This window comes from Salvelinus alpinus, chromosome 19 (assembly GCF_045679555.1).
Source record: "Salvelinus alpinus chromosome 19, SLU_Salpinus.1, whole genome shotgun sequence".
Taxonomy (NCBI): domain Eukaryota; kingdom Metazoa; phylum Chordata; class Actinopteri; order Salmoniformes; family Salmonidae; genus Salvelinus; species Salvelinus alpinus.
In genome coordinates, this window is record NC_092104.1 from 44,468,858 (window position 1) to 44,481,700 (window position 12,843).

The window sequence follows — 12,843 nt, forward strand, 5'->3', positions numbered from 1 at the left end:
TTTTATGTAACTAGGCAAGCAAGTTAAGAACAAATTCTTATTTATAATGACAGACTACCTCGGCCAAACCCAGACGATGCTGGGCCAATTGTGCAACGCCCTATGAGACACCCTGTCACGTTGGTATGAAGAGATTCTGGAGACAGGCGCAGGAACGCGTAATAGGGTTTTTTATTAAGCCCAAATTACAGCGTTCCGTGTAAAGGCAAGGGGACAAAGACCAAACAAACACGTAACAAAACACAAGGTAGAAACCCAAAACAAAAGAGCGAGGAGTACCTCGAATAAATAACACACGTGCACAATGATTATCCCACGGGACGAGACCCGTAATCATCTGCGCAATCCTCAAGGGCACAAAAGCCCAAACCACACAGCACAGGTACTCACACGGACCAACGGATGGAAACCAAAGGGCACACTTCTACAAGTACTTATCAGTGGGAATAGGGGACAGGTGTGCGTAATGAAAGTTCCGGAGGGATCCGTGACACTCCCAATCACGGCTGGATGTGATATAGCCTGGAATCGAACCGGGGACTGTAGTGACACTATTTCATAGTTTTGATGTTTTCACTATTATTCTACAATGTAGAAAATATTAAAAATAAAGAAAAACCTTTGAATGATTAGGTGTGTCCAAACTTTTGACTGGTACTGTACATTTTATAAATGCTATTTGCATACCATGTAACTAGATTTTTTAAAACTGAATTTATAGAAATATAATCTCTATTGTTCTCTGTTGACTGTATGAATCTGAAACGTGTTAATTGATTGAATTACTTATGCATCCAATTAATGATGTTGTTAGATGTTTCAATTATTACTTGGGTCCAATGGGTGGGGATTGCTATGGGTTGAGAGTGATCAGCCAATCATCAGAGAGCATTGTCTTCTTCAAATTGGGTTGCTTATGGTTTGTAAACCAAAGACTAAGGTAATATCCCGGCCAAGACCAATATTTATACCAGGACATTGGTCCCAAGATCCAGACCCAGTGAGTTAAGACTTTATTTTTGTTATGTCTCAAGACCAAGACCACTAAATCAAGAGTCCATGGGCCCTTTCTTCAATTGTAAGAAACTCAAATAGAGTAAATTTGAGTACAGTAGTATACAGTATAGTACAGTACAGTAGAGCACATTATAGACGTCTATGTTTTGGCCAAATAGATTTGGGTTGGAGCCCCCCTGCTGGCTATACATTTCAATACTCTACACTTTTTCCTGAAGTGTACACTTGTCCCCTACCCACATGGTGGTCCTCTGTAGCTCAGTTGGTAGAGCACGTCACATGCAACTTTAAAAGGGATGTATCCTCAATGGCGCTGCGCGTGCTGTCACAAACGCCATACTGGCACAGATACAAATATATCTCTATGGTGTCAATTGTCTCAGTTGTGACCATTTCAGTTTGTACAATTTTGACTTATTTTGTATTTAAAAGAATCCCCATAGTTAACATATGTCTGGCTATCTTTCATTTGGACGGATGTGCATCCCAGCAAACATATATTTTAGTCACAAAAGTGTACTTCTTATACTTCTTGATACATTAGTGACACTGTAAAAATACATGAAGATTTACCAACTTGCTCACAGATTTTCTCCTAAAGGTTTGCAGACAGACTACTCACCATGTTTGGTGCAATCTCATCACCTGGTGATATTTGTAGGGGTGTGACTTAAGGCACATTTATTCTAAAGTCGTTTAACATGTGTGTTTCAGTAGTGACATCAAAAAGTGGGACAGCCTTTTTTGAGAAAGCTGTTTAAAAAGAAACGAAACGACTTATTAGATCAGTATATTTCAATGTAATAATACAACTCAAATCATGAATTGAAGTTTAGGAGTCAGGGTTTGGGACAGCCACCTCTCAATATAAACAATTACTTTTTACTATAATATGTACTATATTACTTTGTACAATATGTTTGTTATTGCCTTGGATTGAATTAGAACACATCATGATGTAAATAAATGTCCCAAGTTTGGAGACTTAACCGTTTTTTAAATTGTTTTTGCGGGAATGGGACTGTAATTTGCTCAACTTTTGTAGAATCACCTGTATACAGGCAAGTGTGTATTCAGCCCTGTGCGTGTTAGCATTGTTAATTATTATGAATAATAGCTACTTTTAATTATGTGAGCATAGAGGGGGATAGAATGACATACAAAATCAATGTAACATTTCATCTACAGTATTTAATAGGACTCTCAGAGTGCATGAGGGGTACCTGGGTGCTGCTGCTGGAGTCACTCTGCAGGCGAGCCAGGCTCTGTCTGTCTGAGCTGCAGCTCCGGGAGGACTGGCATGGTTAGTACCAGAGAACCAGCAGGGGAGAAAGCAGGTCAATACAACCTGGCACAACACAACATTCTAACGTGGACAAGTCATTCTGTAGGCCTGTATGTAATGATACGTAACTGTAATAAAGGCAGTGTACTATTGGTGCCCCAAGTTAACACTTCACTATATGCTTTGTACTTTCATAGTATTGAGGCGTTGGAGATATAACATCTTGGTCAAAACAACATATTGGACTACCGGGTATCCTGTGTGCCACAAGACTATGTGTGCGTGTGGACAGGAGTGAGCGTGCGCGTGTGTCACCTCATTGCTGATGCTGGAGTCATGGTGCATCCGCCTCTGGACAGGGTTTGGATTATCCACGCTGGCCGAGACAGACAAGCACTTGGCCAGCGCCGCTGCATGCTGCTCCTTCTCCCGCTGCCGCACGATGGCCTCGCAGCCCAGCCACTCGCTCATGGTCTGCTCGTAGTACGCCCGCACCTGCTCATCCACCTGCAGTGTCACAGGGCAAGGGTCAGGGGTTGGAGGTCAAGGGGTTTTGGTGGTGACATTTAAATGGCAAGGGTGACACCAACCTCTTTCCTGTCAGACTCAGACATGCCAAACTGGTAGTGGCCCAGGAGGAAGGGCCACACCTCCTTACGCAGCGAAGGATCAACACCGCCGAAGTACACCAGGCGCAGCAGCTCCTGCTCGTTATAGGCCTGGAGAGCAGAGAGGGACAGGCCTCAGTCAATGAGATATAGAAAGGCCTCTGTACAGACTTGGGTTCAAATACCAGTAGTAGTTACTAGTTTTGTGAGTTTGATTGAGCCTGTCTGGAGTGCGGGTTTCACTTTTAGGACTATTCCATTGGTTCCATTGTGCCAGGTGAGCCCAGGTCGGAATATACTGTACAGTACACACAGTGACGTACCCATACACGAATAGACTAAAGTTTACATATACAGTACACTGACATAAAACAATTCACAAGAACACATTGTGTACAAAACCAAAAAAGGAGGCCAGTGGCTTATCTAGAGTAGATCAGTTATTCTGCAGAATGGTTGTGTACCACTGGATGTCAGTGGGGGTCCTAATTCACTGTTAAATAATGTATAATAAAAAAATATTTAACCTTTATTCAACTAGGCAAATCAGTTAAGAACAAATTCTTATTTACAATGACAGCCTACACTGGCCAAACCCGGACGACGCTGGGCCAATTGTGTGCCGCCCTATGGGACTCCCAATCACAGCCGGTTGTGATACAGCCTGGAATCGAACCAGGGTGTCTGTAGTGACGCCTCAAGCACTGAGATGCAGTGCCTTAGACCGCTGTGCGGGAGCCCATAATCTAGCCATTTTAGCTAAATGCCCAGATTGAATAGTAGGACTGTACAAACACAGATTGGATGAACTAGATAGATTATTCCTCACCTGAATCCCACCCATTGGTTGATTAGTCAACTGAATCCCACCCATTAGTTGATTAGTCAACTGAATCCCTCCCATTGGTTGAGTAGTCAACTGAATCCCACCCATGCAAATGTCTGCTGTTGAGCTTAATGGCAGGGCATTAGTCACCCGTGCATACGTTTGGTTGTGTGAGTAAGAATGTGTGAGTGATTTGATGATTAATGGGTGAATATAGATGAGTGTGTGTGTGTATGTGCATGTGTACGTGCGTGCGTCTGTGCATGCGCATCTCGTCGCCAGGGGGTTTGGGCTGGTTGGTACTGTACAGTGTGTATCTCTGATGATGTTAGCAACGCTGCTAATAATGTGATGGTGATACTTACAGTGCAGTCCTGAAGGAACCTCTGCCACACCTCAGCGGTGAGGCCCGTGAAGGCATCGCAGGGCACATCGGGCGCCACGATGGTGTGGTTGACCAGGGCCGAGAGGTGTGTACGTACAGTGGACAGTTGACGACAATAAGCTAGCCCTGAAATATAAAAACATAACCGATTTCAAATGATCCTCCTTTCTGAGATTTTATGTGATAAAGTATTTAATAAGGCGATCCCACATCCGACACCTAATTAATAGTTGGACGCTAGGCTAATTGATGAACTGTTTGAAATTCAAATCCATTGCAACGCGTTGCAAATCATCTAGGGGTAAAAAATATAGAAGAGTTGTGTTCACAATCACGTACAGCCGTAGAACGCCCGGGAGATTATCTGATACTTCATTTGGTCACACAGCAGCTTCAAAGGGGCTCTGCAGAGGGAAACAGCATATACATCAAAGTGTCCTCCATAATGCCTTCACCTCTTCGATCTTCAGCCTTTACCGATCCTACTGACCTGAGAAGGATACGAGCTCCACAGACCCGGGTTCAAATACTAGTTTAGGTCAGTGGGATCGGTAAAGGCCAGGGATGATGTCTGGGTAACCACCAGTGTGTGTCCGTCTCTAACCTTTCATGGTTGCAACCGTTGGGGGGTCCTCCATCTGAGAAGCTGCCCTGGGTACAGGATGAGTAGGAGGACTTCCATATGTTGGCCCCCTGGTCCATCAGCTCTGGAGCCACTGCATCACAGAACAACACACACAAGCATCATGGTTAGCACACAGTGTGAGGTTTGAAACATATCAGACCCACGTCAAATACATAAATCAAATACTTGAAAGTATTTGAGGTGTACCTGATTTAGCTTGGAGTTGCCATTGTACTGGGCAAACTATATCAATCAAAGCTCAAGTATTTGTGAGTATCTGACTTATATGTACAGGAAACTGCCAAAATAAAGGAAAGATATATTGAAAGCAGGTGCTTCCCCACATGTGTGGTTCCTGAGTTATTTAAGCAATTAAAACATCCCATCATGCTTAGGGTCATATAAAAAAATGCCCAGTTGCCCATTATTTTGGCTACCATGGCTAGAAGAGATCTCAGTAGCTATGTTTCCATCCAATTGGCAATAGTTTCATGCGAATATTCAAAAAATCTGCATAAACGAAAATATGCATGTTTTCCCACCAGTGTTGTGTTTCCACCAAACTGACTTGTTGCGGACAAAAATCAGTTTGCGATGACATGAGCCAAAAAAGGTACATTTTGTGTGCGCTAAATTTTCATGTACCGAATAAAAATCAAAAGTTCAATGTATTTCCACTGCATTTTCAACTCTAGCGATAGTTTTGTCACAAACGTGCTTACTCGGGTTTTGACACGTACGCTCTAGCCAACAGCTCACAGATACAGTGTGGGTTGGCTGTGTGACTTGGCTAGTCTACAGGATGAGATTATTCATATTTTTAGTGGTCAAAACGGCAGACAAGCATCAATCATCATGTCACCAGAATACGACTCTCGATATTTACTAGAAAGTAGCATCAAACTCATCACCGTGCTCTTTCACCAACCTGTGAAGTCCATCATAATTTATTTAATCTGTAGCCTAATAAACTGCATGGTTTATTGAGTCGTAGTGGGACGACCACACATGATATCATCGCCTTTCCATCGCCGTTTCTCACATAATACAGTTGAAGACGGAAGTTTACCTACACTTAGATTGTCTTGTTAACAAACTATAGTTTTTGGCAAGTCGGTTAGGACATCTACTTTGTGAATGACACAAGTAATTTTTCCAACAATTGTTTACAGACAGATTATTTCACTTAGAATTCACTGTATCACAATTCCAGTGGGTCAGAAGTTTACATACACTAAGTTGACTGTGCCTTTAAACACCTTGGAAAATTCCAGAAAATGATGTTATGGCTTTAGAAGCTTCTGATAGGCTAATTTACATTTTTGAGTCAATTGGAGGTGTGCCTGTGGATGTATTTCAAGGCCTACCTTCAAACTCAGTGCATCTTTGCTTGACATCATGGGAAAATCAAAAGAAATCAGCCAAGAAATCAGAAAAAAAATCGTAGACCTCCACAAATCTGGTTCATCCTAGGGAGCAATTTCCAAACGCCTGAAGGTACCACGTTCATCTGTACAAACAACAGTACGCAAGTATAAACACCATGGAACCACGCAGCCGTCATACCACTCAGGAAAGAGACGCATTCTGTCTCCTAGAGATGAACGTATTTTGGTGCGAAAAAAGTGAAAATCAATCCCAGAACAACAGCAAATGATCCTGTGAAGATGCTGGAGGAAACAGGTACAAAAGTATCTATATCCACAGTAAAACGAGTCCTATATCGACATAACCTGAAAGGCCGCTCAGCAAGGAAGAATCCACTGCTCCAAAACCGCTATAAAAAAAGCCAGACTACGGTTTGCAACTGCACATGCGGACAAAGATCGTACTTTTTGGAAAAATGTCCTCTGGTCTGATGAAACAAAAATAGAACAGTTTGGCCATAATGACCATCGTTATGTTTGGAGGAAAAAGGGGGAGGCTTGCAAGCCGAAGAACACCATCCCAACCATGAAGCACGGGGTGGCAGCATCATGTTGTGGGGGTGCTTTGCTGCAGGAGAGACTGGTGCACGTCACAAAATAGATGGCATCATGAAGAGGACAATTATGTGGATATATTGAAGCAACACCTCAAGACATCAGTCAGGAAGTTAAAGCTTGGTCGCAAATGGGTCTTCCAAATGGACAATGACCCCAAGCATACATCCAAAATTATGGCAAACTGGCTTAAGGACAACAAAGTCAAGGTATTGGAGTGGCCATCACAAAGCCCTGACCTCAATCCTATAGAACATTTGTGGGCAGAACTGAAAAAGTGTGTGCGAGCAAAGAGGCCTACAAACCTGACTCAGTTACACCAGCTCTGTCAGGAGGAATGGGCCAAAATTCACCCAAATTATTGTGGGAAGCTTGTGGAAGGCTACCCGAAACGTTTGACAGAAGTTTAAATTGTTTAAGGCAATGCTACCAAATACTAATTGAGTGTATGTTAACTTCTGACCCACTGGGAATGTGATGAAAGAAATAAAAGCTGAAATAAATCATTCTCTCTACTATTATTCTGACATTTCACATTCTTAAAATAAAGTGGTGATACTAACTGACCTAAGATAGGGAATTTTTACTAGGATTAAATGTCAGGAATTGTGAAAAACTGAGTTTAAATGTATTTGGCTAAGGTGTATGTAAACCTCCGACTTCAACTGTACATTTTACAGACACAAAAAGATCCCACCATGTCAAACAAAACAAATCTATTGCATTTATACATTTGCACCGATACTTCCTGTTTCCAACATAGCTGTTGGGATTTTGTTTTTAAAAAGGTATATCTTTACTTGCATAAAAACTGTGGATGGAAACGTGGTTAGTGACTTTCAAAGAGGGGTCTCAAAGGAGCATAGGAGGCTTAAAGGGTGTGTGTGTGTGTGTCTCAGTCACCAGATCGCAACCCTATTGAACACTTCTGGGAGATTCTGAAGCGGCGACTGAGACACCGTTTCCATCAACAAAACACCAAATCATGGAATTTCTCATGGAAGAATAGGGTCGCATCCCTCCAATAGAGGTCCAAACACTTGTAGAATCCATGCCAAGCGCATTGATGCTGTTGTGGCGGCACATGGTGGCCCAATGCCCTAATAAGACACTTTATTTTGGCGTTTCCTTTATTTTGGCACTTACCTGTATTTGACCCGTGTCAAACTCTGACCTATAATATAACTGCACAGCCTCAAACTCTCAGACACAGTCACATTGCACCATCATGATTTGGACACCTCTGGAGATGATTCTCAAGACACGATCACAGCTGAATTAGACAGATTGGGTATGATACTGGGCATGATCCCTCACTAGATTAGAGGACAGGTCAATAGCTGCCATTGAGGTTAGGTGCTATTGGAGAACAAATCAAGCACATCAACAAGGACATTCGGGGAATCAAAACATGTCAATCTGTGGAGGGTGTACAACTGTCTGTTGGCATGGTAATGGCAACACATTCTTATTGGTCTTTCTTTATTCTGTTAGCCCGCACATACTAATGTGTGTGCATCTGAACATAGGATTCAGCCTTTAACATGTCAATTTCAACATTTGCTCTTTTGCTACTACTCTAAACCACTATGCACCTCGACATAACGTTTTGATTTTTCGATTGGAAGACCCGTGGTCAGCCACCTGTTGTCCAAGAGGGACTGAGGTTAAGGAAAGGGGACAGAGTGCATGATTAGGGGACTCATTTGTAAGGTTTGCAGGGAGGAGACAGAGTGCGAGGCGGTGATTGAAGCAAAGGAAGTGGACAGACAGACAAATGGAGGAGCTGAGGTGTGGCAACATTACAGCTGTTCCCTGTGGTGGTTGAGGAGTGGTCTCTGGGATAGCTGCAGGAGCGCTTAGGGACCACCAAGATCCCTTTGGTCGGGGGCTGTCCTCTCAGATGGAGGGAGAAGGAGCGGGACAGGAGAGGAGCCCCCGGGGAAACACGGGGAGGGTGTGTTATAGTCACTGGAACGGACAATGAGGACAGTTGGATAAAAAATAAACAAAAAACATCACTCCGGGGCCACCTGAAGTTAACACATGGATAATAGGTGTCATGGAGCAAATGAAAACCAGGATATTACCAGTGCTCTGGAGGAGGGGTCAAAGTCACTTACCAAACTCTGATTGGCTGTTGGGGAACAGGATGCGGAAGACATAGTCTGTGGCCTCATCCTCCTCCTTATCGGACACTGAGTCCGAGGAGCCCTGTGAACACTTGTTTCTCAGTTTAGGGAACACCTTCCCCTGTAATCAGAAATTAGGTGAATAGTAGAGTAAATGCCAACAAAAACATTGTTAGAAGGTGGTAAACTGTAGCTAAACTGTTATTCAGGATCTAAAATGATTAACAACATTCTTTGCTTGTTTAGACAAAACAACTATTAACATTTTTTAAATGATGATTCTGACGGCACAGTGTCTTTAAAATAGCCTAGATTTTTAAAACATCCACACTTTCACCAAACAGGAAGACTGCTTATATAAGCCATATTTAATAAGTTCTGTCTTAAAGCAGCCATGTGTGGTTAGTTGTTATCATTTATTTTGCTCAGTAGACATGATGTAGTCTTTACAGTCTAACACATACAGTGCCTAGTGAAAGTCTACAAACCCCTTTCCCAATTGTCAAAAAAGGGATTCAATTAGATTTTTTTGCCCTACAGATTTACACAACCTGCTCCACATTTTCAAAGTAAAAGAGAAAGCATAGAACACTTTCTAAATTAATAAAAAATTCACACCAAGAGTTAATACTTGGTGGAAGCAGCTTTGCATTGAATTTTTTTTCACAGCTGCAATTCAATTTGAATAATATTCTACTCTGTACAACTCTTAGGGCAACATACTCTATATATACACAAAAGTATGTGGACACACCAAATGAGTGAAGAGGCAATTTCAGCCACACCCGTTAGCACACTGCCATGGAATCTACATAAACAAACATTGGCAGTAGAATGCCCTTACTGAAGAGCTCAATGACTTAAATTTTTTTTTTTTTTTAAAGAGCTCAATGACTTTCAACGTGGCAATGTCATAGGATGCCATCTTTCCAGTCAGTTCCTGAAATTTCTGCCCTGATTGAGCTGCCCCGGTCAACTGTAAGTGCTGTTATTGTGAAGTGGAAACATCTAGGAGTAATAACGGCTCAGCCGCAAAGTGGTAGGCCACACAAGCTCACAGAAGGGCAGCGGTACAAATGTTCAGGAATTTAATGAAATGGGTTTCCATGGCCGATCAGCAGCAAACAAACCTAAGATCACCATGCGCAATGCCAAGTGACGGCTGGAGTGGTGTAAAGCTTGCCGCCATTGGACTCTGGAGCAGTGGAAACGCGTTCTCTGGAGTGATGAATCACACTTCATCATCTGGCAATCGATTCGGCGGATGCCAGCAGAACCTGCTCCAATGCATAGTGCCAACTGTAAAGTTTGGCGGAGGAGGAATAATGGTCTGGGGCTGTTTTTCATGGTTTGGGCTAGGCCCAGGGAAACCTTAATACAATGACATTCTATACGATTCTGTGCTTCCAACTTTGTGGAAACAGTTTGGGGAAGGTCCTTTCCTGTTCCAGCATGACAATGCCCCCGTGCACAAAGCGAGGTCCGTACAGAAATCATTTGTCAAGATCGGTGTGGAAGAGCTTGACTGGCCTGCACAGAGCCCGAACCTCAGCCCAATCAAACACCTTTGAGATGAATTGGAACGCCGACTGCGAGCCAGGCCTAATCACCCAACATCAGTGCCCGGCCTCACTAATGCTTGTGGCTGAATGGGAGCAAGTCCCTGCAGCAATGTCCCAACTTCTAGTGGAAAGACGTCCCAGAAGAGTGGAGGCTGTTATAGCAGCAAAAAGGGGACCAACTCCATATTAATGCTCATGATTTTGGAATGAGACGTTCAACAAGCAGGTGTCCACATACCTTTGGTCATGTAGTGTACAGTGCATTTGGAAAGTATTCAGACCCCTTTTTCCACATTTTGTTACGTTACAGACTTATTCTAAAATGAATGAAAAAAATTTTTTACTCCTCTATCTACACACAATACTTTTAGAAATGTTTCCAAATTTATTAAAAATAAAACTATTCAGACCTTTTCCTATGAGACTCAAAATTGAGCTCAGGTGCATCCTGTTTCCATTGATCATCCTTGAGATGTTTCTACAACTTGATTCCATTGATTGGACATGATTTCGAAAGACACACACGTCTGTATAAGGTCCCACAGCTGACAGTGCATGTCAGAGCAAAAACCAAGCCATGAGGTCGAAGGAATTGTCAGTAGAGCTCAGAGACAGGATTGTGTCGAGGACACAGATCTGGGGAAGGGTACCAAAAAAAATTCTGCAGCATTGAAGGTCCCCAAGAACACAGTAGCCACCATCATTCTTAAATGGAAGACATTTGGAACCACCAAGACTATTCCTAGAGCTGGCCGCCCGGCCAAACTGAGCAATCAGGGGAGAAGGGCCTTGGTCAGGGAGGTGACCAAGAAGCCAATGGTCACTCTGACAGAGCTCCAGAGAGTTCCTCTGTGGAGATGGGAGAACCTTCCAGAGGGGCAACCATCTCTGCAGCACTCCACCAATCAGGCCTTTATGGTAGTGGCCAGATGGAAGCTCTCCTCAGTAAAAGGCACATGGCAGTCTGCTTGGAGTTTGCCAAAAGGCATTTAAAGGACTCAGACTATTAGAAACAAGATTCTCTGGTCTGATGAAACCAAGATTGAACTCTTTGGCCTGAATGCCAAGTGTCACGTCTGGAGGAAACCTGGCACCATCCCCACGGTGAAGCATGGTGGTGGCAGCATCATGCTGTGGCAATGTTTTTCAGCAGCAGACAAGTCAGGATCGAGGGAAAGTTGAACGCATCAAAGTACAGAGAGATCCTTGATAAAAACCTGCTATAGAGTGCTCAGGACCTCAGACTGGGGCGAAGGTTCACCTTCCAAACGGACAATGATCCTAAGCACACAGCCAAGAAAAAGCAGTAGTGGCTTCAGGACAAGTCTCTGAATGGCCTTGAGTGGCCCAGCCAGAGCCCAGACTTGAACCCGATCGAACATCTCTGGAGAGACCTGAAAATAGCTGTGCAGTGACGCTCCCCATCCAACCTAACAGAGCTTGAGAGGATCTGCAGAGAAGAATGGTAGAAACTACCCAAATACAGATGTGCCAAACTTGTAGCGTCATACCCAAGAAGACTCAAGGCTGTAATCACTGTCAAAGTTGTTTCAACAAAGTACTGAGTAAAGGGTCTGAATACTGCTTTGTCATTATGGGGTATTGTGTGTAGATTGATTAGGGGGGAAAACATTTTTTTTAATCAATTTTAGAATAAGGCTGTAACGTAACAACATGTGGAAGTCAAGGGTTCTGAATACTTTCCAGATGCACTGTTTTTGTAAAAAATTGCTCAATATCTGTAAATTCGGTCACGAATCATTAATGGGCAGCAATATTCAAAACTTGTCTTGGATTTTTAAGAAGTTTAAATGTCAGGACTGAGACTGGACCCCTCAGGAACACTCAACACCTCTTGGAAAGCCATTCTGGTGTCTTTGGCATAATTTGGGGGGGAATTGTCCTGCTGAAAAATGTAATTATATCCCAGGGTTATGTATTCAGGAGACTGGGGCAGGTTTTCATCTAGCTTTAATCCTGGGCTTTGCTCCTTTCACATTATTTTGATCCTGACAAACTCCCCAGCCCCTGCCGGTGACAAGCATACCCAAAACATGATGCTGCCCCCACAATACTTGAAAATATAAAAGGGATCAACAACATTGCATTCACTTCACATTACTGGATTTTTTTACAAAGTGAAAAGAAGGAAGCCTGTGTTAAAAATATATATTTCAAGTCATCCATTATGTTGCAAAAAGTAATACTGGAAGACATGGCAAATAAATGTACCTTTTGGCTTAAAATAAAAACTGCAGGTTTGGGACAAATCCAATAAAACACATCACAGTGTATATTTTTAAGTATTGTGGTGGCAGCATCTTGTTATAGGTATGCTTCTCACCGGTAGGGACATCAGGAGTTTGTCAGGATCAAAATAAATATGAAAGGAGCAAAGCCCATGTAAAAAGCTAGAGGAAA

At 42.9% G+C, this 12,843-nt stretch overlaps 1 protein-coding gene across 1 annotated transcript in view; it reads right to left on the reverse strand.

The window, feature by feature from the left end:
• LOC139545729 (small G protein signaling modulator 1-like) overlaps positions 1-12,843 on the reverse strand; it is an 83,932-nt gene that overhangs the window by 19,455 nt on the left and 51,634 nt on the right. Inside the window, exons 12-18 of the mRNA XM_071353807.1 lie at positions 8,852-8,981; positions 4,726-4,837; positions 4,461-4,525; positions 4,102-4,247; positions 2,893-3,021; positions 2,618-2,809; positions 2,241-2,312 (exon numbers count right to left, since the gene is read on the reverse strand). Coding sequence (XP_071209908.1) covers positions 2,241-2,312; positions 2,618-2,809; positions 2,893-3,021; positions 4,102-4,247; positions 4,461-4,525; positions 4,726-4,837; positions 8,852-8,981 — 846 coding nt within the window. The remainder of the gene's footprint in view (positions 1-2,240; positions 2,313-2,617; positions 2,810-2,892; positions 3,022-4,101; positions 4,248-4,460; positions 4,526-4,725; positions 4,838-8,851; positions 8,982-12,843) is intronic.